The 24,673-nt window shown below is 43.7% G+C and overlaps 1 protein-coding gene across 7 annotated transcripts in view; it reads right to left on the reverse strand.

Annotated features, from left to right (window-relative positions):
• The window catches only part of EYA3 (EYA transcriptional coactivator and phosphatase 3), a 62,863-nt gene extending 38,454 nt beyond the window's left edge, over positions 1-24,409 (reverse strand). For 2 of the 7 annotated variants that reach the window (XM_074807239.1, XM_074807240.1), the window contains exons 1-2: positions 23,987-24,057; positions 2,780-2,874 (exon numbers count right to left, since the gene is read on the reverse strand). In XM_074807239.1, the coding sequence (XP_074663340.1) occupies positions 2,780-2,812 (33 nt within the window). In that variant the 5' untranslated portion in view covers positions 2,813-2,874; positions 23,987-24,057. Of the gene's footprint in view, positions 1-1,583; positions 1,603-2,779; positions 2,875-23,986; positions 24,114-24,330 lie in introns of those variants that run through there. The other 5 variants (XM_074807244.1, XM_074807242.1, XM_074807248.1 and 2 more) reach the window with 4 other exon arrangements.
• Between the last annotated feature and the right edge of the window lie 264 nt (positions 24,410-24,673).

The following is a 24,673-nucleotide window of genomic DNA, read 5'->3' on the forward strand; positions in this document are numbered from 1 at the left end:
AAAAAAAAGTAAAAAAAAAAAAGTAAAAATAAAAAAGTCAAGTGACACATTCTAGCTGATCCCTGCTCCCAAATCACAAATTTCTCTAACTGAAAATCCAAATTATTTTTTGTGCTGGAAAACTCTGTTTCTGCCCCAGATTTACCAGTTGGCGTTCAGTTGTATTTACAGTCAGAATCAAAGCAGAAACAAAGTTTTCCTCCTAATGTCAAGATAACAGTTGCTCTACGACTGAATCCAACGCTAAAACTGATATTCAGAGCCTAATTTCCAAGCCGAAGCAGACCCAGGGGAACCCCCACACTCACAGCTAGCCAACAAGGAAGGCGACGACTTGTTGGAGCAAATGCTGCCAAAGCCATTTAACACTGCGGCAGTGCCACTGCGAACGGAGGACTGCACACAAGTCAGGAATGCGGAATTTCATTTCAAACCCTTTGCCAATTTCAATTAAGAAAAATCTTCAGCCCAAACACATGACCATCAATTTTTTCTCTACGCTTTCAGCAGCGTTGGGTCTTTCTGGAACCATGCCCTCCTAGCACTGACTCTGGCTTGCCGTTGCTGTCTGATGTGAGAAGTCATTCCAAGCATGTCTTTCAATAAGTGTAACACAAGCTCACCACCCCTTATTAAAAGGAGATTTTTGTAATTTTCTAGCATTAAGGATTAAATAAAGTATTATAGAAATCAACTACATGCATCCACAATGCATTCAACAAGTGAGAGATTACTATACATAATTACTTCTAAAAACTAATCCAGATTAATAACTTGTTATAAATTAATAACTTTTTTGCCAAGAGAAGGTCAGGTCACTTTTGACCATTTTCCCCCAAACTTCCCTTTGCTCTCTTATTTTCCATGTCTGTTTCTGTTTTCTAGCACTGCAGTGTGCACAGAGATCTTCCATTCTAATTCAGACTTGAAAAGGGAAGAAACATTCCAAAAAAGGGACAAAAGACATGCCTGTTCAACACGCCAGGCATAGTACGTGGGGCGAGAAGTCTAACGGTCATTTAGGAAAGACACACTGTATACATTTGGACCAATTATTACCATCTGTCCACACCAACACAAGAAAATGACCGGATTTCTTTTTTTTTTATTATTTTTGAAGTAAAATACATTGAACTCAAAGCCTGATGACTTCTCTGCAGGCTCCTTTCTGGATTCAGTTATCAACAGTTTGCCATAAACATTATTTTTTGAAGTAACATACTAATCGTGTTCCCATGATTAAGAAAAGGAAAATCATTTGGGTAAGAAAAACAGTTTGTACAATATCAACATTGGGCTATTAGGCTGACAGGATTTTGCAAAGCTGACTGCAGTTTTCTTTTTTTTTTTTTTTTAATTAGGAAAATTCACTTGTTTCAGAAATGGTCTTACTACAAAAAACCAGAATGATAGCTCTTTTCATTTCCCCCGGCAAGAATGTGCCACTATATGCATAATACCACCTCACTAGTTGTTATCAATATAATCTCATATTCTGTCTCAGGATAACTGACTGGCACAAAATACTTAAAAGAAATTACCAAGAAAATCTTCAGCTAAAAATTACAGCAGAACTTGCTTACAGAGGATGCTTTCATGTACTGAAAATTAGCTGTACTCTGTCTCTCATGCCCTAAAGAATAAAATTTTATAAAGACAGTTTTCATTATATAAGGATATCATTGCAGATACTTCCTTTTTAACACACACATTTAATTAATTTTTAAATCCTACAAATATCTGGAGTTCAAATTATGTACTTTACTGATTAGTTTCGCGTTTTGTGCATACCGACTCGGGCACATAATCTGCATGCTGTGTCAAGCAATATTTTGAACAACTGTAAATTTACATTTCCATTTCATTCAACTTTGTTCCTAAGTCAAAAATTGTATAAATGACATTACAATGTATTTTCTAACTAGTTAACTGAAGAACATAAAATTCTCACATTAAAAAAGCATCAAAATCTTTTCAATGAGAACATTACCAAATTGCCCTCAGCATATTACTCTGGTTTTGTGTGCATTTAAGAGGTCTCCAAAATTAAAATAAGCTTCACTCTGAAGGTAACTTGGCAATTCTTATTAATTTTTCATCAGGATTAATTTGAGAATATAACATTAATACTTTTTTGTTTAATTCCTATGCTATTAGGCTTTAGATACACAAATCTAACCTCATACCACACTGTATTAATAATCCCTCTACCCAAAACTTCTGTGACATGATATTATCAGTTACTGATAATACAGACAATATTGCAAATATGTTAGATGTCTGGACAGCAATTTTTAACCTAAGACATGCTTCCTTACTCAAACACACTGTTAAATTAAGAATTTAAAAAGTGCTTTCCACCTATGGAGATGATGGATTATGAGACCTTTTCAAGATCTCAAGCACAAGAAGAATTAAAGACTATATACACTGTAATAATCAGCGTGCTGATTCTGCCATTAAAATAGTGAATTTTAGTTTCTCTAGAACAGGCTTGAAATAGTCTTGTTTTCTGATCATAACAAGTAATTATCTTACATAGAAACATTACAGAGTTTAAGCATACATAATTATTCCTTTTATTACTATTGCCTGTATGATTATAGTAAATTAAATGTACAACACGTTTTACTAAGAGCAAAATGATTTTTCACCTCTAGATAAATATACTAAGCATAAGCCTTATTTTCCATTATTCATTAAAATAACTATATATTGAATTTGTGGGATCACCAATTCATTTTATATGTTCATTTTTAGCCTTTTAAAATGTACTTACTGGTTGTTCGGGTAAGTCTTGTGGCTCTTCCATGGGTATTACTATTTCAATGCTTAAATGACTCAAACCGTGTGTTCCTCGGCAGTCTTCAAAGTCTGTCAAAAAAAGGTGTTCATAGCTTTATGTACTTTTTGGGGGGCTTATCATTTAGGCTATCAGAGAACATTAATTGTTATATATTCCACCCACAAGCTTTCTAAACTCGTGCTGCCATCTCCCAAGTAAAAGACGAAACTCATATACGGAAAGTTTTCATAAACAAGGGATTTAGTTTTAAGCTTCAAGATCCAGACTTTTTCACGCACGTGGCACATTTCTACATCATTTACTTGTACCATACTGACTTACAGAAGCTAATGTATCAATCAGACATGTGCACCATGATTTTAAAGACACTTTAAATGATCAAGTCTGGTCTACTAGGTCAGTAAACAGCGTGATTCAATCTAACCTGTTTTAATTTAGAACATTTATATAACGAACAAAAAAAAAAATCAGGACAAGACTGTACACCCAAATGTATTTACGTGCAGTAGTTTATTGCCAAATTCACAAAAGGAGTTTATTATTTCAACTTCACTTTTCAAAAAGAGAAGTTTGATGAGAATTTATAAAATAAGTTTTATTTTGGAAGCTAAGTAACCCAGTAGCATTTAGCAGAGAGATTTTATGTACTGTACCAAAGAGCTGCTATTCCCCAGGATTTTAAAACCATGAAAAGGGAATTTTGCAGATTACTTTCACAACCTGATTAATTTTTGCAGTTTGCTGAGCAAAAGATAAAGGTATGTGTCCTCCATGGCTCCCCCTCTGTCTGACCAGTGTTCATGAACAGCATGACCTACGCGTTCGGTTGCTCTTCTTTCACCCTCCCATTTCAGAGCCAGTTTATTAAAAACAAACCCTAACTTCTTCAGACAAGCTCCATCTCAACTGCACCAAAAGCAAGCAGGCACCTCCTCTTCCACCCCAGCAGAGCTGTTTCTTCCACCCGCACATGTGTGCATTACTGCACCCAGAGCAGACCCTTAGCAGATTACAGAGATTAGAAGAAATGCTGAAGAACACTTCGTGGTTTGGAAGAAATGAAATACAGTGACTTTCTGTCCTGAGGTACAAGCTATTCCTGCTTTCACAGCCATGAAAGATTTGCTGTAAATCTCAGTGGAAATGCAAAAGGATGTCTACCTGGTGCTTCTTTATATCTTTCTGTTTTCCCATCCTGTCTAGGGCATTCAGGCACCTTCACATCATGAAATTGTCCCCACACAAGTGACTAAACAAGTTAACAGAAAAAACTTTCCAGTGTCCTGAAAACAAATGCTATTTTCTCCTCCTGGCCCCTGCCAGACCTACTTAAAACTCCTAGCACGTGCAGCCAGCCTGCGGTGCAGCACCACGTGCCGAGCACAGGGATGTTCTGCAGCCTGGAATAATTTATTATTAACCATGAAAACACAAAGGATTTCTTATTTGAGGACAGGTGAAGGTCTTACATGCCAGGGTGTATTGTATATGCCCCGGTAGAATTTCATGGAGGTTTGAGTATTTACCAAGGCTGCCTCCCCTAATCAAACCTACTTACCTTTATTGCCCTAACTGTAAATCAACTGAATTTACAGTAAGTCTGTTCAATAACTCAGGTTCTTTTGAAATTACTCTATTCACACCACACACAAGAAAGTATACAAAATAAATTATTACTGTCACCATTCTGTTTTTTCCTCCATCAGTTTTAATCAGTTTTATTTTAAATGTAAAAGTTTATTTCCTTTTTACGTTTTGTAGGAGTAACAGAGAAAAATCAGGACTGAAAGGAAATTGTGGCATTCAAAGATTATGAACAGGAGCATAGAAATACAATGGCCAACAGCAAGAATATTTGAAATTGATACCAGCGGGTCCTATTCTATGCCCTGTCCTTCGTTTTTGTTATTTGACACTGTTTCATTGTGTAATTTCTTAGAAAAATCCCAAACTAAATTCTTCAGTACGGAAAAAGATTTCACATTACATTTTGATCTATAGAGTGGTAACTTCCCGTTCCATGCTTTGTTTAAAAGTTGTGAGCAGTTCTTTAATTTTGTTTTTGAGAAGGATCTAAGTAATTAGAAAGACAAAAAGATTCCCAGAGTCTCATCAGAATATGTTAGTTACCCTTGCGAACAAAACTCTCTTCCCAGATGAGTAGGGCATCTTGTAGCACCTGGAAATGAATGAACCAAAGCAGATGAGCAGTAACCACCTGTCTAGATGGCAAGTGAAAACTTGACCTGGGGTGGCTTCACGCTTTCTTCTAGAGAATACCCCATGCCTCCAGACACTGCAGCTTGGACAGAAGACGGCTCACAAAGACCTAGTGCTCATAGCTGCTGTTACACAGAAGCAGGCAGAACAAGCAGCAGCATGCATTTGTGGTGAAAGGGATGGACTTAACTGGTACACCTGACTAGCTAGGAGGGACAGGGTCTCTCTCCAGCAAAGGCCTCCTACACCACAAACAGTTTAAGCTGCTGCTGAAGGAAGAGCTCCTGCCCCTCCTTGCCTCCAGCAACCCACTCTTGCTCACCTGACACCCCTTCCTTTGTGGCCACCAAAGCATTTGTGTGGCTGAACAGCAGTCTGGATCTGGGATCTGACCTTCCGATGAAAAAGAAAGGAAAAAAAAAAAAAAAAAAGGCACCCAAGCACAACCTTTCTGCTAAGCTGTTTTAAGTGGGATCAATTCTGGTCTGACACAGCCCCGTGCTGGGGGGAGCCAGCAGGATGGGGAACAGGCTGAGTACGCAAGTGGGGCAGCAGGATGCCCCTTTTCAGCAACAGCCACAGTAAATGAAACCATAATTTTACCACCTTATTTAAGTTTCACTTTGGCAAAACAGAGGACAGAAGTCACAGTGCTACACAAACGGCTCCGCAGCCTTTCAGCCTGTATCACCCACCCCACCACCAAGCTTTCCTGCAGAGCTGCCACATGCTTTCTTGTGGCCAGGCACGAAAAGCACTTTTACCACGAGCAGGGCCAGACCCTCTCCTTGCCATTCCCCCTGTGAGCGTGGAGCCGGGGAGGAGAGCTGCCTGCCTGCCTCCTCCTGCACCCAGAGGCTCAGTGAAGCCGCCGACAGCTTCAGCGCCAAAGCACGCGAAGGAGCAGCCGTTTCCCTAACAGCACCCTCCAACATGGCTAATCCCCCCCGCTGCCCACCAGCCGGCCCCAGCCCTTGGGCAGGGTACACCCCAGGGCAGCACAGCCTGCCCTCCGGCCAGCCCCAGCCCCTCCGGGGGCTGTAAGCCACCTCCTCGCCCGGGAGGAGAGGTGCGCAGCGAGGCACTGCCCAGGGCTTGGGTTTCCAAAAAACTAACCCAGCGCCTTGCACCTGCTCAGCTTCAGCGACCTCAGAGCAGCTTACTCGGCAAGCAGCTCGCCATGAACAGAGTTCATTTTTAAAAACTAAAGATAAACAACACATTTTTATTTTTTTGGTGGCACCTCAAATCTCAAAATTAGATTTTTAACTTGTATAAAACCCAAGGCGACTGTGCTTCAGAGAAGCTTATCACACAGTTTCTATTACGGAACATTTTAAAGACTTAAGTGACAGCAACAGAAGAGATAGCAAAGCAGATCTTCGATATCTTCAGTTCCATAAAGAGTCCAAATTGCTGCATTTGCACCCATGACAGGGGGTTCCCACACAACTGCCGTCCATCCTGCTCCCTGTCCCGTGCACAGCCACAGCTTCCCGAGGGGGGCTGATGCTTGCTAACCTCAGAAGAGATCAGTGATTAACAGCTTTAGGGGCAGCTGGGGTTTGCTCACTTTCTCCATCTATATATCTATTTATATTTCTGTGTTTGTGTGAGGGAGGGCTGAAAAGTAGATTCTGGCCGTGAGAATACTTCTGTGGGCCACTGGGATTGTGAATGAGAAAAACCATTACAAAATGTAACTGAGTGTGCAACAAGCCATCAAATGATTTGCAGCAATGAAAGAAATGTTCAGAAAAATTAGTCCAGTGTTATGCTTCTGAAAACCAGCAAAATACCATATTTTTTTCCATTTATGGAGTGGTTTTCATTATTTACCTGATGAAAATTATTTTCTAATATGTGAATTAAACATTTTTTTATTTAATCTAGACTTGTTTTGAATAGCCATCCTGGTTTAACTCCAACTTGCACAGAACACCAACAACGTAAAATATCAAGGATAGGTGTTTTGCATGTCATTTTATTTTGCTCGCTCCATTTACGGAGACACATTATCTAAACTTCAAAACAGAAGGCATCAAAGCAGAGGAACGGGCTGCAGAATCGCGCTGACCCGTTGCCTGCCTTCCGTTCTGCACGAGATCGCTACGCCAATAATTCCCTATTAAAAGCCCTGGCAAGCTACGTACAGTTTCTTGCAATAAATCCCGTTTTAAAAATCCTAAAATGCAAGGTCTAGCTTGGTCAGACTCTCTCGAACTAGATACTATGGATATAGCTTCTGAAAGCTACCCGCTATTAGCATCGGGCCAGACTGCTATTTACTTTCACTCTGTTCTTTTCAAGCCCATCTGCCTTGGCTTTGAATATAAAATTTCGGGTGAGGAACAATTATTCTCTCAAGCTGCAAATAATTAAAGTCAAGGATACTGTGATAAAACCAGCAAGCAGTAATTATACTGATTAGAAAAAAAAGCAGTTTGAATATGGTTTTATATTACTTTAAAATAGACACTATTTCCTTAAGAACAAAGCTTTAGCTAGGGCAATGAAATTATATCTATTAAACAGAAAGTTAAAATAATAGAATCATAGAAACAATTTAGGTTGGAAAAGACCCTTAAGATCATCAAGTCTAACATTAACCTAGCACTGCTAAGTCCAACACCAAACCATGTCCTTAAGTATTCTAAATACTCCCAGGGATGGTGATTCAACCACTTCCCTGGGCAGCCTGTTCCAGTGCTTGATAACCCTTTCGGGGAAGAAATTTTTCCTAATACCCAACCTAAACCTCCCCTGGTGCAACTTGAGGCCATTTCCTGTTGTTGGATAGATTGTTACTTGGGAGAAGAGACCAACACCCACCTCACTACAACCTCCTTTCAGTTAGCTGTAGAGAGCAATAAGGTCTCCCCTCAGCCTCCTCTTCTCCAGACTAAACCCCCCCAGTTCCCTCAGCCGCCCCGCACAAGACTTGTGCTCCAGACCCTGCACCAACTTCACCAGCTGCTCTTCTCTGGACGTGCTCCAGCACCTCAATGTCTGTCTTGCAGTGAGGGGCCCAAAACTGAGCAGAGAATTCAAGGTGCGGCCCCACCAGTGCCGAGTACAGGGGACGATCCCTGCCCTAGTCCTGCTGGCCACACTATTCCTGACACAAGCCAGGGTGCTGTTGGCCTTCTTGGCCACCTGGGCACACTGCTGGCTCATATTCAGCCGGCTGTCGGTCCTTTTCCTCTGGGCAGTTTTCCAGCCACTCTGCCCCAAGCCTGTAGCACCGCTGGGGGTTGTTGTGACCCAAGTGCAGGACCCGGCCCTGAGCCTTGGTGAACCTCATACAATTGGCCTTGGCCCATTGCTCCAGCCTGTCCAGATCCCTCTGTAGAGCCTGTCTGCCCTCGAGCAGATCAACGCTCCCACCCAGTTTGGTGTCATCTGCAAACTTACCGAGGGTGCACTCGATGCCCTCGTCCAGATCACTGATAAAGATATTGAGCAGAACTGGCCCCAGTACTGAGCCCTGGGAACACCACGTGTGACCGGCCACCAACTGGATTTAACTCCGTTCACCACAACTCTTTGGGCCCGGCCATCAGCCCGTTTTTCACCCAGCAAAGGGTGCGCCCCTCTAAGCCATGAGCAGCCAGTTTCTCCAGGAGAATGCTGAGGGAAATGGTGTCAAAGGCTTTACTAAAGTCCAGGTAGACACCATCCACAGCCCTTCCTTCATCCACTAAGTGGGTCACCTTGTCACAGAAGGAGATCAGGTCAGTCAAACAGGACCTGCCTTTCATAAACCCGTGCTGACTGGGCCCAATCACCTGCTTATCCTGTACGTGCTGTGTGGTGGCACTCAACATGATCTGCTCCATAACCTTCCCCAGCACTGAGGTCAGACTTACAGGCCTGTAGTTCCCCGGATCCTCCTTCTGGCCCTTCTTGTAGGTGGGCATCACATCTGCTAACCTCCAGTCAACTGGGACCTCCCCCATTATGGGATGGCTGATAAATGATGGGAAGTGGCTTGGTGAGCACCTCCGCCAGCTCCCTCAGTGTCCTTGGGTGGATCCCATCTGGCTCCACAGACTTGTGGGTGTCTAAGTGGTGTAGCAGGTCACTAACCATTTCTCCTTGGATTATGGGGGCTTCATTCTGCTCTCCCTGCCTGTCTTCCAGCTCAGGAGGTTGGGTACCCTGAGAACAACTGGTCTTACTATTAAAGACTGAGGCAAAGAAGGCATTAAGTACCTCAGCCTATTCCTCATCCTTTGTCACTATGCTTCCCCCTGCATCCAGTCAAGGATGAAGATTCTCCTTATCCCTCCTTTTGTTGCTAAAGTATTTATAGAAACATTTTTTTATTGTCTTTTATGGCAGTAGCCATAATATTTTGTATGTATAACAATGTAATCCATGCAGTTATTTCTACTTCTTACTTACTCAAGGGCCAGCACCTTCCCATGAATAGCAATGAATATATGAATTAAGCAGAAGAAGAGTCTAAGCTTCCCATATCTTCCAGTGGAGCATTTTGTGGTAATCTGTCCCACGCAGCTACACTACACACATGGGATTGGAGAGCGCAGCCAAAGCGATGTAAGCCATCACCCGACCTGAGCAGGGTTTTGCCTTGCAATATGCTTTTACTCTGTGCCACTCACCACGTGACAAACGGCTTCTTTCAGAGCAGAGCAGAACTCGGCACAGTGGGATGTGGTGGATCCCCTCACCCCCTTTTTTTCCAAAAATTTAATTAAAAACACCCAAAGAAATAAACACAAAAAGTGAAAAGAGAAGAGACACATACTGACATTTCTATGCGCTGCACAGCTACCAAGTGCTTTCTATTCTGAAGGTTTATGACCTAAGTTTTAATCTTCAGGCAGAATACACTATCAGCCATCTCCCACACTGCAGTGACCCATGACCCTGCACATCAAGGTGGGAGAGGGTGTATGGGTATCACCTCCTTGTTCCACAGGAAGGTTTCTTTACAATTTTATCCTTTCCCATATCTCAGCATTCTTATATCCAACTGTGATAATATTTCAGCAGCCAAGCTGCTGAAATATTTCCAACTTGGTATTCAACATAGCCAAACTGTGTTCTGACTACATCAAGCAAGCAAATCCAGCCCACTGCCTACAGGATCTCGTAAGGATTTCACAAAAACAGGCATTCTCTAAAGTTTTGAAGATTCTCCCATTTTGTTTTTAAACAGCTTGATTAAAAATCATGGAAAACAACAGCATCAGCCTGATTCCTAGTTTGGTCTGCGTAATAAAACAGCCCCTTAAGGAGCTGTGAGGAATTGAATGATTTTGTGCACTAAGCTTCATTTATATTTCCTTCATGCAGAAACAAGATAATGAAAATTCTTCGTGATGTTGTACCATCACGATGATGCAAACAAAATGAATGAGTAAATAGATGCCTGTGTGTGTAAAATGTTCTATCTGGTGAGTCTGAATGCAAACTCAAAATACTTCAACGACCTTTAAAGAAAAGGGAGTTGCAGTATTTAATACACTAATGCAACTCCAATAACGTGCAAATAAAGGCAGAGGTGAGCAGAAGAGGGGGGGCCCATTTAGCTTTCCTCGTCCACTAAGGAATGAAATACTAAATACAAATAATTTGCTTCCACAAGTAGACCTGCAAGTAACACAATTAATGATTTCCTTCCCATGGTGCTCCCAAATTAATTTATAACTATCCTATTAAGGTTGCACATTCAGTATCCGACAGTCATCCCATCACTGCCAAGCAGATGAGAATAGGTGCATTACTCCGGCGTTTGAAAATACAAAAAAAGTAAGAGGGAAAAGGAACTCGGGTTTTTAACTTTAAATTGTGATACCCCCAAATCCTGCTTCTAACACTAACAATCAACTCCTCAGACAACAGTCTTGCTAGCCAAAACAATTCTTAAAAATATCCTCTAAAAACCATCTTCAAGGCACCATATCTCAAGCTTAATTTTGTTAAATCCACCTCTTTTACAAGTACAGTTCTCTACTATTCTTCTTCTTCAGCAGCAGAGAGCAGCCGTTTAAAAAAAACAGAACAGAGTTCACAAAATGAAAGCTGTGCTACACACCGGTCTGCTGATTTCGTATCTTTAACAAATCCAGCCGATCTCACTGCAAAGACTTTTACTCTGGTATTCTTCGTTTTTTCTCACTCTTCATGCACACACCCACACACCGAGGCACGCACACACACCACGCACGGATATTTGCAAAATAGCGTGAAGAATACCAAAGAATAAACCTTTGCCATGAGATCTGCTGGACTGTTTACTGCTCCCTCTCGGTGTGCTCTCTTCCCTTCTTTATCAACTGAGGAAGACTCAGAATAAAACACTGTAAAAGTTGCAGGGAAGGCAGACTGTATGCCCTATTTTTGAACGTACGGGTGGCCGTGACAAGCCTGTAAACACAGTCCTCTAGGACTGAAAAATCATGGTTTGGTTAAAATGTCCTAATCTTAAAATGGAAAAAAAAAAATGTGCAGTATTTATAAAGTGAGAAAATTACTGAAATTAAATGTGGTAATACAAATATAGTTTTACCCTAAGCAACGCCTGTTTCATTAATAGGAATTTTCACGTTATTTTTAAATCCTTGAAGGGTTATCAACGTTAAGGCTGTCTGCAGTTCACTCGCTTGAACAGTGACACACACGCAGCTTGGTTTCCCAGTTCTTATGCAATTCAGATAATTTGATTTTGAAACACAGCAGGGAAATTTTTAATGGGGAAAATAACTGTTTTCACAAAAGGGAAATTTGGAAATAACATCTTCACCCTTGAGAAAAACAACTCCCACTGAGTCCAGAAACAAGTCGGCAATTTCTTCTAGTTAGGTCTAACACGCATAGCTCACATGGCACAAGAACACAAACTGCTATTAACCTTTTAGTTGCAAAACAAAGCACAGTAATTTATGTAAACCTAAGAAAAGTAGAAAATTCGATTACCTCCTCTGCTCACGAGGATTCAACTTGCATTGAGACTTAACGGATTTTTTCCGAAGACCACAAATGATAAGATACCCTGTATCTTACGGCTCGCATACATTTTTGTGGTTTAGATAACCGATAAATGGGTGGCAAATGTCTAGAGCTGCAGCTCCAGAGGAAAAAAAATGTTGTTTCTCTTCATAGCTTTTTAAAACAATTTTTCAAAGAGCAAAGCATACTGCCTTTAATTTCTAGAAGCCACTTCAGACATATTCAAATAGATTTCCTGAACAAAAAAATTTCCTGAAATATTTAATCTTGTAACAGACAGCAAATCTGCATCATATTAACCACACAAAAGGAACTGTTTACATTATGCAGCTCTAAACTTTATTTTCAATAAAAGATTTCACTAATACATATAAAATAGTCACACAGCTACCACCAGAGGCTACCACAAAATTAATCTACAGTTCTATTAGAGAAACTGTTTCAGTACTCCACTTTCACTATAATTTTATTAAAAAGGTTGCGACTGCAGTAAATTTACTTATTTCTTTTGTTATTTTGCATTAGAGGCAGCCATGGTATTTATCAAGGTGCAATCAGTTCTGAGAACATCTGTAGCTATTTGTGTCTTAGCAACAACAGTTGCTAGAGTAACCTGCTCAAAAATATTAAAGAAAGAATAAAGTACTGGATATTTGAGATTTTTTACTGGGGAAAAAAACAGTTTAAATGATAAGTGTTCAATGCTCAGGTTCTCAGAAAGAGGCACTGATTTAATTAAGTGGATTTACTACACCATTTGCTTCACACAGCATCAGTCCTGCTGGCAGGAGCAGGTGGGAGCACAGGAACACCCGACCGGGTCAGACAAACGGGCCGCACGACCCAGCCCAGCGCCGTCCGCAGATGACACCCGCGGGGAGCGCGTGAGCCTGGCCACCCCCCACCACACGCCCCTCCAGCAGCCACAAGCGTGGCACCACAGAGGGGACATCCCTGCCTCATCCTCCAGCATCCACTCACGGATTTGTCCCATCCCTCTCTGAACTGGGAGCTGTCGGCAGCTCCCACAGCCGCCCAGGGCAGCGCACGGACCTGCCGCATAAAGAATTTCTCGCTGTTTTACAGTAATTAGCTGCCGAGCACCTTCAGCCCCAGTACGGCAGGACTGGGAGAGCAGCTCTGCTCTCAGCACAGCCCCTGCCTACAGGATTCCGTACACCTTCATTACCTTCTCTCTCCAATTCAGAGGCCCAGTCCTCAGTTTCCCTTTGTAAGGCACCTGCTCCATCCCCGCGTAGGGAACAGCAGATGTAAGGCAGGGTGACAAAATCTCTCAGACAAACCAGCTCCGCTACAGGATGATGGACAGACCTGCACAGGTACCCAAAAGTGGAGTATCGTGATATCCGCTGTCAAGAAGTGAATCTTTAAACAGCTGAAGAAACCTTGTGATCGCAGACCACAGCTTGCAAGAGGGACTTTAACCACTCCAATACCCCCTGTGAGAGCAACACAGTGGGGCGAACAAAAGCCAGGTTTCTCAATGCATCAAAGAAATTTTTTTGTGTGGTGATGTGACATGGTAAGAGTTCAAGATCCCAGAAGAAAACAAAATGAATAGCCAGATTACAGTTTGTTCAGGAGACTGATCTGATAGGTACGGTGCTACGAGAGGGCCTGAAGGAGCAATGCAGCCCAGGAGAGATGGCTGATCCTCAGGGACAGCTTCCCCCAAGCACAAGACAACAGTCCACCCCAACACGCAGGAAAATGAGCAGATGCAGAAGGAAGACACTTTGGCTGGGCAGAGAACTTCTGACTAAGCTCAAAAAGGAAACATATGGGAGGTCAAGCAAAGATCAGATACATGTGAGGACTTCACCAGAACTGATGAAGCATGCAGAGATTAGAAGCCTGGCTGGCTCAAATCTGGCAGGGGATGCAAAGGGCAACAAGAAGGGCTTCTAGGGCTCCTGTGAGCACAGTGGCAGCAAAAGACCAAGAAATATGTTGGTCAGATGCAGAGCAGGGCAGGCGATCAACTGAGCAAGGACACAGGAATGGCTGAGGTAGTCAATGACTTCCTTGCTTCAGGCTTTATTGTCAAGGTCTGCTCTTAGGCCTCCCAAGTCCTCCTGCCTCATGGCAGAGCTTGGAGGAAGAAAGTGCCACCTGTCAGGGCTCCCGGGGGGTTTGGTTACCTGGGCTCAGGGCCAAGATAATACAGCTGGTGACCTTGGGGACAGCTTTTCCAGAAAGCTCTACTGGAGGCTTCAGCGAAGGTCTCCATTCCCTGCCTTGGGAGCTGTTTTTAAGCTGCAGCTCTCACCTTTGGTACCCACCTGAGCTACAAACTTGACTTCCCAGCTTGACTGCAAAGCTGCCTCACTGTGGGTCCATCTGCCAACCCAGGCTCTGGCCTTAACATGGCCACCAGCTATCACCTGCTTGTCCAGCTTGTCCCATGGGCCCTGAGGGACTGCACCCTTGCTGTGAGGCCACTGCTGCTGCCTGCCTTGCTGCCACACTTCGCACCCCTTCCCTTAGGGACTAGTGTGTCCCTGCTGCTCCCGGACACTAACGATGGTACAGAAAGATGAAATTAGAGACTGCCTTAAGAAAACTGGATGTACACAACTACATAAAACTAAATAGAATGGAGACGGAGCTGTTTTCTATCATTTTTGAAATATCATATCAATCCAGCAGGTGACTGATGACTGCAAAAGGGCAAATGTCACCTTCGAGACAGGCAATAAGGGAGATACAGGCCAGTCAGACTTGCCTGTCTCCCCCCAGTGTCTCAGGGGACTATGAAGCAAATCCACATGGAGACCACTCACATGCACATGAAGGACAAGAAAACAACTAGGAACAAGAAGCATGGATCCACCAAAGGTAAATGGTGCCTGGCCAACCCGACTGCCCTTTCTGGTGAAATGATTTGTTCTGTGGAATAAGAGCTATAAATATTCTGTATCTCATTTGAGTAATGCAGAGTCCTTCAGCATCCTTGCAGCCACAGTGGGCGGGTATAAACTGTGGACAGACAACATGGTGGATGAAAAGCTGTCTGGACTGCCAGGTACAAAGGACTGTGATTACAGGTCTACAATCTAGCTAGTGACTGGTAACAAAAAGCTACCTACAAGAGCTGACAGTGGACACAATAGTAACATCATCATGACCAGTGCAACAGTACACAACATCGGGTCAGAAAAAAAAACAACCTGTGGATAAGATCAAACTGGGGGGTGCAGTCCAAAAGCCTGAAAAGCAGAACTGCAATTCAGATGGACTGTGACATGCTAGAACAGTGGGTTGGCAGGGACCTTGTGAAGCTCAACAAGGGCAAGTGCTATGTGCTGCCCTGGGGATGGAGCAACCCCATGCAACAGGACAGGCTGGGAGCAAACTGAGAGGTCACAGTTATGCAGGAAAGAAACTGGAGATGCTGGTGGACAAGAAGTTCATCGTGAGTCAGCTGTGAGTCCTGGCAGCAATGGAGGCTTTTCTCAAGCTAGGCTAAAAAAAATCATAGAAAAGACACAGCCAGACTCATCTCAAGTGCCTAGAGAAAGAGGTAATGGTCATAAATTGCAGCAAGGAAAACCCTGGTTCAATGTGAGGAAAAATTTATTCACCATGTGAGTGGCCCGCCCTGGAAGAGTGATCCACAGGGGTGGTGAAATGTCCACCCTTGCACATTTTCAAAACCCCAGTGGACAAGACCCTGAGCAACCCACCTTCTGTGAGCAGGAGACTGAAGGAGGCCACCTCACGAGGTCCCTGCAGTCCAAATGCTTTCACCAGCTTTCCACTGACAGAGAACCTCTCCTCCAAGCCTGGGGAAACTTAGCTTCTTAACTACAACTTTGTCAAATGTCTTATGAAAATTTGATTATATCTGTTGCTTCCCTCTACCCATGCACTTGCAGAATTCCGGTCTATTAACAAGGTGGAACTTCCCTTTACAGAAGCCATGCTGACTCTTTTCCAACGGACTGTATTTTCCGATAAGCAGTGATTTTGTCCTTTATAACTCTAAGATCTTACTGCTGGAAGTCAGTCACATGTCCTCTAAAGCCCATTGTTAGTAGTTAACAGTGACAACAAGGAATTCACTGAGCTTCTCTGTTACACTTTACCCTCCCCAGGTGCCCATTCCATCACCCTTGGTCACCGAGCAGTCCCACACAATCCCTACCTGGATTCCTGCTCTTGATGGATTTAGAGACTGCATTACTACTCGTTTGAACCCCCTGTGCAAGGTGCTCTCCAACTTACTTTTCGCCCTTTTTAATTCTCCTGTTACACTGAATCTGCTATGCTACAGATTTTCCTGTTCTCACCTGCCATGCTCATCTTTTCCCCACTATGTTTTTTGAGCTTTCCCATTGAGCCATGCAGGAATGGGGGGGGGGGAGGGCAGGGTGCAATTTGTTCACTTTCAAACAATATATCTTGGCTTCTGACACAGTAATTTTTGAACAGACTCCAAGCTCCCTGCAGGCTGCTCACTTTTGGGGCAGATCTTTTCATGGTTTGGGGGATTTTTAAACTACTTGCTTCATTTTTAGGTATTTATATTTCTTGAAATTGAATATGCATGTGCTGGATTTGTCTGCTGTCCCCTTCTACTCAGTTATACCTAATTGTACTGTGGTTGCTATAAGCCATCCCACTACAAGCTTAAAGCAGGTCCTATGCACCACGACACTCTGAAAAGCAGCTTCTCTTGTCAGTTTAAACTTGGTTGCTGTAGGAAGCAGTCCTTTACTGAGTTAGAAGAATGTTCTCTCTACCTCACCTCCTGATGAGGCACAGAACTGGTCTCTGTCCAGGTAGTTGAAATCTCCCACTGTAACTCTCCCAGATTTGCAGTTTCTCTGATCAATAGCTCCTGGTCACTACCACTGCCCTGATCCAGGGGCTGACAGTATAATCCTAGTGATACATTTAAGCTCTGGGATTTCCACCCATACAGACCCAATAGTGCTTCTCTTTTCCTGTGTTTGTAATGCTGTTACCCTTTACAAAAATCCTTCACGCACAGTGCCCATCTCCACTATACACCCTACCCCACCATTTCTGAGCCACTGGTACCCTGGCACTACTGCAGGCCCAGTGAAATCCTCCTTCCCCTGCATCTCAGAGACGCTTGTCACAGCACATAACCGTGAGGTGAGCCCTCCATAATCACCATCAAATAAAATCCCTAATCATACTTTAAAATAATTTATATGATTACAATATCTACAACTATTGTGTCACAAATCACCCCAAACAACAATGAACACATTCCACTTGGAATTCAACAACCCCAGAACTTACAATTGGCATCACCAACAGGTATCAAACACACACAGACTTACATGGTAAAAGAGTCACTACTTCTTGCTCCAGCTCACTGGCAAAATCCTTTTCCTGCTCTGCTCCTGGCAGATCAGTCAACTTTCAAGTAAGAACAAACATCTCACAAACGGAAGCCTCATCTCCTCTCCTAGGTACAATTTTGCTAAAGAAATGCCTGATGACTTTTTTTCCAGATCTACCCCAAAGATCTCTTTCTCCCAATTCTCTTTTTCTTTCATGTTAGTTCAGGTCCTTTTCAGTAAGAATCATAATTAACATGTGCTACTAGTGACCAACTCACATGCAACCTAAGAATCTCTGAGCTGATCCTGAGTATGTCATGCATTATTTTTTATAAAAGAAGAGGGGCTGTTATTTTCTGTGAGTGCTTCTAGCTTACCTATTGCGCTGGTTTTAGCTGGGATAGAGTTAATTTTCTTCATAGTAGCTAGTACGGGGCTGTGTTTTGGATTTGTGCTGAAGACAGTGTTGCTAACACAGGGATGTTTTCGTTAGGCTGAGCAGGGCTTACACAGAGCCAAGGCCTTTCCTGCCTCTCACCCCACCCCACCAGCGAGTGGCTGGGGGGGCACAAGGAGCTGGGAGGGGGCACAGCCGGGACAGCCGACCCCAACTGACCCCAGGGATGTCCCAGCCCACATGGCCTCATGCTCAGCACATAAAGCTGGGGGATGAAAGAGAAAAGGGGGGACTTCCAGAGTGATGGCGTTTGTCTTCCCAAGTCACCATTACATGCGATGGAGCCCGGCTGTCCCGGAGATGGCTGAGCACCTGCCTGCGATGGGAAGTGGGGAATGAATTCCTTGTTTTACTTTGCTTATGCACGCAGCTTTTGCTTTTCCTATTAAACTGTCTTTATCTCAACCCACGAGTTTTATCGCTTTTACTCTTCCGATTCTCTTCCCCATCCCACCGCGGGGGAGTGAGCAAGCAGCTGTGTGGGGCTGAGTTGCCGGCTGGGGTTAAACCACAACACCTATGCTCCAGATTAGGACAATAAGTAAAAAAGCTACATTCAAATGCACAAAAACAGTACAAAGTTTCTACACAATCCTCAAAATATACTGCAGCCAGGACAACAAAACCTTCACAGTAAAAACAGATTTCCTTTCTCTTCCCTGCTGTCTTTCCATCTATTCCCATTTCCTTTTTTCTCTTTCATGTCATTATTTATTTGAATTATCTAACTGCCAGTCTAGTCATTACATAACTTTTTATATTTAGCCCATACAAAATATTTTCAGTTCAAGAATACTCAAATATATTAACTTCTAAAAACAATGACTCATTCCACTCAACAACTCTCTTCTCCAGAAAACAAAAATATATTTCTAGATAACAAAACTGCAGTGATATAAGCTTTCAGTCTTTCAACCTGTCCTACTTGAAACTTTTTCTTTACTACAGAGAAAGATAGCTTTTGCTCCCTGCATTCTTTCAAGTCTTCTTCTAAACATAGAACAGCAATGCATTCAGTAACCCACCATGAATTACTACTCACTATTGCAATTAGTGAGCCTCTGGGTTCATTCACAAGCAGCAACATCACAGGGTCACCAAATGCATGTTCAACTTCTGCTACATACACAGAAAAATCATTTGAAGGCCCCAAAGGAGTAGGACAACACATACCAAAGATTTGGACAAAGGAAACTCAGCGGGAAAGGTCTGATATTTCATTAAGATAGAAGCTTTGTTTGAGATTGTTCTTGATCCACAGGGGTCTGTCAGACTATTTTACCAGATTCAAGCAAATGGCAACTACACATATTACAAAGATCAACAAGAGAGATTAATGGAGAGCCATCAAGGGGGTTTTGAGTTTTTTTTTTTTGGTTTGTGGTTTGGGTTTTTTTAAACTTACTGCATTTCCCGAGTTACAGCTTTTAAGGAGAGAAAAAAAAAGAGGAGGCAAGATAAAGAAAAGCATAAGACTTCAGGGTTCACACAACCGTGGTCACAAGAAGAGACTCAAACTTCACGTCTGCACCTTTCCGCAGTGTGTGTGTTTTTCTCTGGTCAATACTTAAAAAATAAACAAAACAAAACGAAAAAAGAAAATTAATTACACTGCTTCAGGCATCATGTAAACCAAGTTCTCCAACCTTCTGGTATGTGCAAGTTTCCAGGAGAAAACAAACAAGATCATGAAGATATCTTCATTGCTCTAACACATATTCTTCAGACCTTCTCATTAAGAATTAATCCCTAACCAACCCAATAAATCCTAGCAAATATAGTGCTGTATGTTCTGAAGTTTCTGATGATTGTAGAAAATCTAGAACACAAAATGAATGCGGACTGATGAATGACCAGGTCATCGTTTTACTAAGATATCTGTAACTAGTTGCGTTGTGGCAAGTGATAATATTGTGTATTTTAATTTTAGCCGATACCAGTTGCACAGTGAATCACATTATGCAAACTACTGCCGTTGTAATCAATGACTGTTTAACCCTACACTCCATTAAGTTACAATCAGTTTTATTTGACAACTGGGATGGCCAAGGAACACAGGCACAGCTCATTTCCCCAGCTCTGGGAGCCCTGGTAGCTCTGTCACCCGTGACCACGAGCCCATCCCCAGGGAAGCCAGGGGCCCTGGGCGAGTGAGTGACTAACACGGAGGAAGTTTCGGCAGAAGCAGCAGGATGACACGTGCCTTCAGGCTAAATGACAGCCCAAGGAATTAGTATCTTCTTGCTTAACATACGTTTGAGAAAGCACAGTCCACGGTATTCTCTGCTTCCTTTTAGCTCCAAAATCTGTCAACATGAAGAAACTCCCCAAAGAGCTGTCATCTTTGACTTCGGCCTGTTCCAGCTAACAGAGTCTGCCAAAAACTCTCTTGAACTAGTCCACTTTTTACTTCCATCATTGGAAAAAGAACCTGCACGATATACACTGGATTCTGGTAGTAGTTCAGCAAGAACTAACACTTTCAGTAAAGACCAATTACATATGGTTTTTATAACAGCATCAACAAAAAAGGTAATTTCATTCAGAGATTAGAGAAACTTACTCAACAACTTGGTGCTGTTTTTTCTTCAGTGTAAAGTTAAATTCTTTAGGTCCTGGAAAACTACTACACAGACTAATAATTCAGAGAACTGTCAAACTGCTTTTGCTATCTTACTTTAAAATGCTGACAGCAGTGGTATCACTGACTCATGGGGACTTTTTGGCTGTCTTCAGGTCAGGCAAGAGTGACTATTTTGTAACTTTTTTTTTTTTAAGCCAGAAGAATGAATTTTTCCTCATCTCCAGAAAGATCAAATAGCAGCAGTCTTGGCATAACAGCTAACTACTGGATAGAAAAAAAATATGATACAGTAGAAAAAGAAGAATTAAACCATGTGTGTCTTTACAGTTCTCCAGAATACCAGCCAAGCTAATGAAGAAAAAAAAGTAGTCCCTATTGAGACCCTTTATCTTTTAGAAAGGGCAGCGCCCCTCCCTATAACCCAAAAGTTCTAGATGGACAGGAACTGGGGATTTAAAGTACACAGAATAATCAAGGCAACAGCTTCTGAAATTTCAAGAGCTTTTATAAAGGTATTGAAGAAAACATCAGATCTATTGCAAATGGGACCAGACTTCTGTGTTAAAGTTCAAAGCCTTGAACCAATGGGGTTGTCTTCTGTGACAGTATTTTCCCCAATACGCGTATGAGAACAACTATGCCTTTACCAAAAAAGCAGCATGGGGAAATTTTGATAGGGAACCAGTAATTGAGCCTACTACAGAATACTTCCACGTGGTTTTGAAAACAGCTGCCACTTTGTTTTCTGCTCTGAAGAATAATCACCTACTTTTTCAAATGATCCTGGTCCTGAATATGCATTTTTTTACCCCAATCATCTTAATCATATTTAAGGAAAAATTTCCTAAGCTCTCTCAAATAGAATAAGGAAAAAAATTTGTCACAGAAAAGACATTTGCATGAGAAAAAAATCTTCAAAATGGAATTACATATGATAGTACGATATTTACAGAAATATGAACTATCACCTAAGGTTTAAAGCTGCTGTACGCTTTATGTTATCTTCCAGTTGGTGACTCTCAGAGAAACAGCACTGTTAGTATTCAAACCCTAACAACACAAATTTCAAGACTCGGAAGAAGCTCTTGGGATGTGAGAAGAGCTCTGTAGATGGGTCTCAGCTCAGGAGAGACCCAGCTTCTGCAGAGCCAAAGAACTGTTCAGTCACCTCTGAAATGAGACTAGCCGTAACTTTAACCCCGGAAGTTTATTTAAGAGACAGAAAAAGTTCCCAATCAGCTTCATCACAATGCTAAATTATTTTTGTAAATACAAAGCTTGTTTTCTAGTTATATTGCCCAGTGACAGGACTGATCGGTGACAACCTGGAAAAGACAAGACAGCAGCGTGGTGTGCTGTGGATCAAAATGACACCGTCCACTGAGCAGCCTGCTATGACATGCTGTGTCTTCTGCTCACAGCACTCTCCTAAACATCAGGTTTGGGTAACACGTTAGGATGAGACCTGAACCCTTGCAGCACCACCTTCACTGAAGCTCTGAAAGCGGCTGCCAGAAGGAAGAAAGGATTTGAAGTCACTCCCTCAGGTACTGGAGTGCTTCCTCTGCAAGAACTATCCTTGAGTCAGTGCTGGAGAGGGGCCGCTGGAGAGAGGCTTGTTTTGCTGCCCTTTAACCAATTAAAGGAAAAACTTCCAGACAAATTAGGATGAAAGGAAGAGAATAAATTAAGGATAAGACAAAGCAAGAAAAAGCTGAAAAAGACCTTCCTCAACTTATGACTAACCAGTGTGTGCCACTGGTCATGGTTTAGGTGACAAAAACACTCAGGAACCGCTGCAAGAGACGATGCTGCCTGGAGGTGGGTTGTCTGTAGACACTGCTTGGTACAAGATCATACATAAAATACCATTTGTTAAATTCTGAGGTGATTCCATTTAACGCCCCAGAACTTTCCTGCACGTCTCCAGCCTGACAGGTCCTTTTTCGATCATAGGGTTTTGCAGAGCCAGCACAAGTTTTAACAAACATCCATTTTCTAGGAGCACCTTTCAGGGAAAAAAAAGAGCGCAGACTTGCAGGGAAGGAAAAAAAAAAAAACCAAACCTACTTCTGATAACTAAAAATACAGGCACTGAGTTACTAAAAATACAGGCACTGAGTTACTCATGTCCACAATGAGGTATTACCTGCATTAAGCCTTGAATCTTTACGCATAACATGACTTACACACGGGAACACACTACTTGCTAGGCTTTTCATTCAGTTAAAATATTCCAGTATATTTTATCTGCTTTTATGTTTAGTCATATATAACCACCCTTTGGTACATGAAAGTTAGGAAATCATACATTAATCTGCCGTAGAGGTACTCCAACCCATTAACACAAAACATGGAAACCCATTTAATAAGGTGTGCTCTGACATATTCAATCCAAAACTCATTCAACATCTGGATATTTACAGAGCAAAGTTTTGAGAAGCTATAAATCCTCCCGAAGTCCCCGATTACTCGGGAATTATTACAGCTATGGCACACATCTGTGATGGGCAAGTCACAGTTTTTCAATCAAATCTGTCACACAACCCAACAATACACAGTGACCAGGGTGCCAAAATTGCTGCTGAGGTTGCAGGGAAGAGCTGAGAGGGGGGCAAAAGCTGCAGAAAGACTGTGAAGTAATTCTAATGGCTTGTAAACCCTGAGACCTTAACCTCAGCTCCCTTTAAGACACAGAGCGTATCATTGTTTGTGTGGCAAAAATTGGATTGCAGGACTGTGCAAGTAAGAAGTCTGGCACCATGAAGGGATAAGAAAAAACCCAGAACATGACAGGTGCAGTCTGATAGGTCAGTAGTTTTGAGGGTTGAGGAAGCCACTATCTTCACGCATTTTTAAAAGTAGCTTATAATGAAAACAGTGACTTGAGGCAGGTGAATTGCTATGCTTCTCAACAAAACCTTACTCACTATCATGAATTTAAGATAATCTGCAACAGACAAAATTGAAGGAAAACAAACAACAGAGGCAGATAATCGTAAAATCTTATCTTAATCAGTATGGTTGACTTTTAATTACCTGTTGGAAGTTACTACACTACAGATGGAGTGCATCACAGAAGCAGAGCTAGCTCCATACTGAAAGCAAAGTCTACCAAGACTTTTCTGTGCGATGCTCCATCTGAATTACTGCAGCTATGTCACATCAAGGACTAGCTCCAGTCTGGAAACAATTTAGCCACACCATGCAGCGCAGAAACCAAACTAGTAAGGCGTGCTGTGCTTGAGCTGGCTCCACATAAAGCTTCGGCAACTCTGTGCAGCATTCCCAGAACCAGGAACGTCCAGCAGAGCTGATCCGCATCCAGCACAGCTTGTGAAGCCCGTCTGATCGTGGCCCTGCCAAGCCCAAACACCTCCTCCTGGACCTGTCTGCACAAGCTCCAGCGTGAGCGACTCAGCCCATCCAAGGAGCGCTGATGTGTTTGTCTCCTCGCAAAGCCAACCCAGTCCGAGCTGGGCTGCCCTGAGCCGGGGCCACCTACCGCTGCTGGCCCTGTGCACAGCCCCCCGAGCCCCGGGCGCGGCCCAGGGCGAGTTCTTCTTCCCGGTTACCTCGCGGCAGCCCCTCCTCCTCACCGGAGCTAACCTGGGGGACTCAGGGAGTGTCTTTCTGCACCTTTTGGCCGTTTCCCAGCTCTTCCCAGCACCACCGGCAGCGGCTGACGCCCCAGCACTGCCGGGCGCCCCCCGCCGCGCTGCGGGGCCGAGGGTCTGTAACCCAGCGCCGCCCGCCGCCGGCTGCCCGGGCCCGCGCCGGGAGCACACGCTTCACAGGCGAGGAGAGCTCGGGCCCGCTGGGCCCCGGGGGGTGGGGGGGAGTGGGGGGGGGCTCCGCGGGGCGAAGCGCGCTTCGGGCGGGGGTGGGGGGGCGGGAGGGGGCCGCGAAGCCGCGGGCCGGGCTCCCCTCAGCGGGCTCTTACCGAGAGGCGGCTCCGGAGCCGGGCCCGGGCGCGCGTCCCGCAGCGGACATGGCAGCGGCGGCCCCGCCACTCCCCGCCCCCGCCCGCCGCAGCCGCCCGGAAGCAGCGCGCGCGGCGGCGGAAGTGACGTCACCGGCCCTAAGGCGGCCGCGGCGGCGCCTGGGCCCGGGGCGGGAGCGCGGAGGCGGCGGCGGGAGCGGCGGGAGCGGCCGGGCCGGGGCCGCGGGGCGCCGGGGGCGAGCGGCTGAGCGGGGCTCGGCGGCCGCGGCTCGGCCGGGCTGAGGGAACTGGGGGGATTTAGTCTGGAGAAGAGGAGGCTGAGGGGAGACCTCCTGGCCCTCTG

The sequence above is a fragment of the Strix aluco genome, chromosome 26, assembly GCF_031877795.1.
Source record: "Strix aluco isolate bStrAlu1 chromosome 26, bStrAlu1.hap1, whole genome shotgun sequence".
Taxonomy (NCBI): domain Eukaryota; kingdom Metazoa; phylum Chordata; class Aves; order Strigiformes; family Strigidae; genus Strix; species Strix aluco.